This window comes from Octopus bimaculoides, chromosome 4 (assembly GCF_001194135.2).
Source record: "Octopus bimaculoides isolate UCB-OBI-ISO-001 chromosome 4, ASM119413v2, whole genome shotgun sequence".
Taxonomy (NCBI): domain Eukaryota; kingdom Metazoa; phylum Mollusca; class Cephalopoda; order Octopoda; family Octopodidae; genus Octopus; species Octopus bimaculoides.
The window spans coordinates 52,136,321-52,142,724 of NC_068984.1; the positions used below are offsets into that span (position 1 = coordinate 52,136,321).

Consider the following 6,404-nt stretch of genomic DNA (forward strand, 5'->3'; position numbering starts at 1 on the left):
ACACACACACACACACACACACACACACACGCACACACACACACAGAGTATTCCTTTCGATATTGCATCTGTTTTGCTTGTTCTACCATTCCCCCAGTAACTGTAAAGTGGAAATATTTTGCAAGCTAACTTAATTATACATCAGATAGGACGCTAAGGTTATTAGGAAAACATTAGCCGTTGCATATATACTCTCTGTTCCGTTAGATAACAAAACAACAGTGTTTTGATGTCGAATAACATATTATATTATATGTTATTTCCATTTAAGAGTAACGAATGCAGAATCGTTCTGAACTATTTAGTGACTCTCTGCTATGTCCCTACCAAAGAAGTAGTTTTTCGTTGATTCTTTATTCTTCCAACCATTATAATGACCATCACCTCTACAATTCACCAGAAGCAGCAATACATACCACATCTACATCACAGGCATCCTCAGCACCAGCATCATAGCATTATCATAGCATTATCATAGCATTATCATAGCATTATCACAACCACCATCTTTTGTGTTACTAAAAATGGCAGAAATAGTAGTCAAATATTCCTCAACTCACACCCAACTGCCTTAAAGAAATTATAGGTCACATTCATTAACGCAAGCTTAGATAGCTATAAAATGTCAGGATGGTCATAGGAGGGAATGTTTTTGATTCTAAGTCTGTTCTTTCGGTGTTGACGCGAGGTTAAATAACTGCAGCGTTACGTAGTTAAACGAAGTAGTTTATTCTTTTATTTTTTTATTCGCTTATTCTTTTATTCTTGTTTCAGTCATTTGACTGCAGCTATGCTGAAGCACCGCCTTGAAGGGTTTTAGTCGAAGAAATCGCCCACAAGACTTAAGATTTTGTTAAGCCCAGTACTTCTTCTATCGGTCTCTTTTATCGAACAGCTAAGTTCCGGAGACGTAAGCACACCCACACCAGTTGTCAAGCGATGGGGGGGGGGGACAAACGCAGACACAAAGATACAAGCACCTATATATATGTATATATATATATATGTGTGTGTGTGTGTGTGTGTGTGTGTGTGTGTATGTGTGTGTGTGTGTAGAGGACGGGCTTCTTTCAGTTTCCGTTTACCAAACCAACTCACAAGGCTTTGGTCGGCCTGAAGCTATAGTAGAAGACACTTCTGTATGGCCACACCGTGGGACCGAACCTGGAATCATGTGGTTGGCAAGCAAGCTTCTTAGCACACAACCACGCCAAACCACCAAGTCTCTGCTAAGTCACCGGCTTCAGCATGCGTTGATGTCGAATAACGTCATATAATCATTATATACTTCAGTTTAGAATTAGAAACATTTAACTACATAATAATACTTGCTCATCATTAAACAATTAAGTTTCTCGTTGTCATATACATTTAGCTTTTAACTAGAACGTTAAACAGATGACATCGAATTCTCTTCAGTGAGGTAAATCTATTAGAATAACTATAAAGAAGGATGGAGACTCTCTAAACATTATCATGAGTTTTGTGATAGAGTATGTGGAATTAATTATCCCTTTAAATGTATTACAGCAGGTTAGAGTAGTAAATCTACTTCAACATGAATATGATTTTACGAAGAGAAGCGATGTTCATTAAAAACAAACAAAAACAAGTGTATTACTGTTGTTATTGGCATCAAGCACCAACATCGCTGCACTGTATTCAGTCTAGTGCTATACTGCCCCAACCGACTATCTTTGTCTTATTTATAACATAATAATAATACTGGTTTCAAATTCTGGCACAAGGCCAGCAATTTCGGAAGGAGGTAAGTCGATTACATCGACCCCAGTGCTCAACTGGTACTTACTTTATTGACCCTGGAAGGATGAAAGCAAAGTCGGGCCCGATGGAATTTGAACTCAGAACGTGAATACGCAAAACATTTCGCTAACGATTCTGCCAGCTCTCCGCCATAATCATAATAATAATCCTTTCTACTGTAAGCACAAGGCCTGAAATTTGGGGGGGGGGGACTAGTCGATTGCAGTGTTTCACAGGTACTTTATTTATCAACCCCCAAATAGAATGGACTCATGTACATGACTGGTACAAAATTTCCACTCTCATCCATCTTTAAACTGTATGGCAGCATCCCCCTCTCAATCATGATTTCCTTCCCCAAGCAGGACTGCAGAACTTGAATAAGTCGCTGAAGGTTTGGTCGAAGAAGAATGTAAGTGTTTGTCCTCAATCCTTTCAATTTTGTCCACCGTGCAACCTCTTTTGCCATAGCCACTAGTCGAAAGAAAACATCCTGCACTTCTTCGCCAAAGGAAGGCGGCAAGGCGATCTTCACGATGAATTTGGCTGACAGGAAGTTGTTATTTACTTTGGTATAAAGCAGGATAATCTCAATAATAAGGACTTAATATTTATTAACCCCACTTGTCGAAGAAATTAAATAACTAAGCCCATAAAGTTTTGGACAACTTACTGCCTTAGACCATAATCTCAATTCTGCTGCAAGTATTTCTTTGTTTCTGAGCACAAATCCTTAGTTTTACATTGTCTCAGTAGTGTTGCCAACATCAAATCACAATTTTATGCTAAATTTCAGTAGAAAAAAATGCCAAAAATGCTAGATATGAGAAAAAAATGCCTAAATCCAATTATATAATAAAAAAAAAAAATTTTTATTTACATTTTTATTTACATTCCTTAATTACATTCAGCTTGAGAAATAATTTCTTCAATTTCACTGATTTGTTCACTTTCAGCTGCAGGATTGACTTTGTACTCATCCAAAGTCCCAGTCTTGTTAAATATAGGTTTTGGTTGTCGTAGTTTTTGCAGTATTTGCCATATCCTTTTAGGCCATAGTCTATAGAAAGTATCGATCCAAGCATAGGAAGTTGTATTTTGTTTTTCAATTTTGATTTGATTCTACTCATACTGCTCAACAACCGTTCAACTTTGGCATTTGCGTTTGGCAACATTAATAGGTTAATGGCATATTCTGCAACATGTCTAAAAGGATTTCGTCCAGAGACATCTTTATAATCCAAAACGTTTTACAAGAATGCCTCAGTATTAGATGTATTTGTCCATATAACTAAATGGATGCTATTAAATTGAATTTCAATTGAAGCAATTTTTTTCTTCATTTAAATGTATTGCTTCAAAAACAGGAAAAATTGTCTCTTTGAAATGTCTCAAAGTATTCTCTACTGAGAAACATTTGATATTCTTCGGTCCAATAAAGTTTACTTACAAACGTTGCATGATCTCTATAAAGGTATAGTAAAAGTTGTGCTCTTTACGAACGCTATATTTTCGGTTGCTGTTACTGTCTTCTTGATTATCATTTCAGCTAGCTTTCTCTCGAACCAGTATGCTAAATTTGGTTTAGGATTAAGAAATTCTCCAATATAAGCATCAGGATCAAGAGGATCAATTGACAATACAATCATTTTAGTAATAGATTTGATCAAATTCCTAAATAATTTTGTTTTGTCTCAATAGATTTTGATTCAAACAGTTTATTAACTTCCTGAACATGTTTTAGAATTGGATACAAAAATAAAAATAAATGTTCATTTATAGAACCACAAAACATTTCTTGTAGTATTTGAGCTGTAAAAGCACTTTTCTTTCGTGCTTGTAGTTTGGAAGTGAGTTTACAATTTGAACCATTGGCTTAAAATTTTACTTACAGCTGGTTTTATTGACAGCCACCTAGATGTCCTAGATGCACGAAAATTCTCAATTTTCAAGGGCCCTTTATCATTGACAGGAAAATAGAGCTGTTCGTAGGCTCTTTTTGGAAAATGAGAGAGCCATTTAAAGGTTTGGACAACATTCAGCTCAACTGTGGGGGACTGCCAACTGTAAAGATTGTCATTCACATCTAAATAGAAGCAATGACGGAAATTTCTCTTTTAATTTCTGGAAAATACCATTGTTGACTTCTACCATTACACTGGCATTGTTGGTCCCTACAGTCAGCAATTTTTGTTTTTTTATAGGGAGCTCAGGTGCTGACATAAGAAAAATAAATTCCCAATACTGAGTGATGGGTCGGAGGAGTTAATAGCTTTTGATATTTGTTCTGGCGCTTTGTGTTCTGACAACACTAGTCCATACTGTGGTGGCCTTTGATTTTTCCTTGGATGGCAGCAACAGTGGTGTGGACAGGAAGAAGATATAAAAGCAGAGGTAATTGTAGGTCACGTACTTATAAAACCCTGCATCTGTTCCTAAGAGAGGAACTTGCCTGTTGCCGATCCATCGTCTCACGAAGGTGTGCGAAGTCTCCGGAAAGTGTGTGGAAGAACTAAATCGTTTTATATTAAATATTTATGTTAGAATGGTTGATGAAATAGTTACAACGAGGAATCTAATTACGTTACTGACTCAGTTCAGCAACAGATCACCATCTATGTAATGGTATCCATCGCATGAACTGTTTTTAGAGCATGGAAATGGGGAAATCACTGTTTTCGTACCCAAGAGATATTAGAGACGTAAACAAAGGGATTTCAGGTAACTTATCGCTGCTTAACAGTAAAGGTTACAATAACTTCAATGATGACATAAAGAAGAGTTTCTTTGGGGGTCATTCGATCGGCCGAAAATAGCAGCCAAGCTTAAATACAGCAAAACAGTAGCATCCCCGAAAAATGTTCTGAGTTAGTAAACAGAAGCATAAGAAATCTATTCTTTTTCATAGCAACCAACTCTGCTCAATATAGCAGCTAAGTTTCAGAAGCCCATTCAATATGCTAACCAAATCTAATCGGTATACCAGCCAAATCTGCAGCCATAAAAGATTTTCCTGTATAAATTCTTTTATTGTTTTTAAAATGGAGACTGTTTGAAATGTTCGCTTAAAAGACGAGATGGGAAATGGCAAAGTGCCGTTTGATGGGCCAAGTTTAAACTAGACTCATATTTTGGTTGTAATCCTAATTATTTGAGAAGTTTCCGCGGTCTATATCAAAGGCCTGCTCTTGCAGGCATGATTCTGTGGTTAATCAATAACGACAATAAAAATAGAAGCAATCTAGGACCCTCCTGGAAATAGCACCTAAATCTCTCTCTAATCACATTGTGTTGCCTGAGATGAAAAAATTAAAAAAAGAATACATTGAATAAAGTGACTCTGGATGTAATTTGCCAGGGCAGACTTTAACAAGGTCGGGTTTGAATGCCTTTCATCATCAGTGTATTCGATCAGGGCTGACCTGGAGCTAAATAACAGCAACAAGAAGGCTCAATCTGCAAGAGATAGCAAGCCGAGCACTTTCACTGTTGTTATTTAACCTCAATCAAATGTTTCTTTTTTTTAGATCACACCCCATCACCTTCAAGAAAAAGAAGTCTACATTGGATAATGTAGACCTATATACATTATTTTTGAAGACAGAAAAGAAAATATGGGGTGGTCACGGTTAGAAAGACTTTGTTTATAGTTTTTTCCCATCAAAGCTGTACTGTGGCTAAACAACAACGATAATTATAAAAAAAAGGCACAGTACTTACTGGAATGAGTAAAGGAGGAAACCTTTTGATCGACTTGCAGTTGGCGATATTTTTCTCTCAGCTCTCTTTCCTCTTTGTCAAGCAACAAAGAGGAAATTTTCCGTTGTTTTTCAATTCCTAAAGTTTTCTTTTGCAGGGAATTTCGACGCAGCGAATTTTTTACCCGGCATTCCTTGAAACTTCGAGCAGTTTCTTTCATGTATTGTTCGAACCCACCGACAGATTTTTCATCCCCTCCGTGATTTGCCATAGATGTTATTCCTATTGTGCATTTATTAAATGTAATCATTGACCAGGTGACCGAAAGTTAACCTAGAATTGTAAAGAAGCTGTCAATCTTGGCAATATAATATATTAATTTTTTATTGCCGAAGTAGTTTACTTCTCAAGAACATGTAAAAACAATATATTCGTTTGTTTTATTTAATTATCGTCGAAACAAGTGTTCTACAGACATATTCCCAACAGTTAAATTTATGCAGCCTGTATTTAGCCAATAGCCAGAAGGCTACCTTATAGAGGAATTAAAAAGAACACACACACGCACGCACATGTACATATATATAAAGATAAAACTATTTACATATGTTCATACTATAAATGTACGCACACACACACGCGTGTGTGTGCGTATGTACAAATGTACACAAACATATATATGCATGTAAGTATGAATACATATATGTACACATATATGTATTTACAAATATGTATATATCTATGCATGTATGTATGTATGTATGTATGTATGTATGTATGTATGTATGTACGTACGTATGTATGTATGTATGTATGTATGTATATATGTATGTATGTATGTATGTATGTATGTATGTATGTATGTATGTATGTATACAGTTTATTAATATTTCTTCTGCCTCTAAAATAATCATAATTCATTCAGAAGAAAAAAATACTGA

General features: G+C 35.9%; 1 protein-coding gene across 4 annotated transcripts in view; it reads right to left on the reverse strand.

Moving 5' to 3' along the window:
• The window catches only part of LOC128247580 (uncharacterized), a 57,918-nt gene extending 52,091 nt beyond the window's left edge, over positions 1-5,827 (reverse strand). For 2 of the 4 annotated variants that reach the window (XM_052967056.1, XM_052967055.1), the window contains exon 1: positions 5,485-5,822. In XM_052967056.1, coding sequence (XP_052823016.1) covers positions 5,485-5,773 — 289 coding nt within the window. In that variant the 5' untranslated portion in view covers positions 5,774-5,822. Of the gene's footprint in view, positions 1-5,484 lie in introns of all 4 variants that reach the window. The other 2 variants (XR_008263913.1, XM_052967054.1) reach the window with 2 other exon arrangements.
• Between the last annotated feature and the right edge of the window lie 577 nt (positions 5,828-6,404).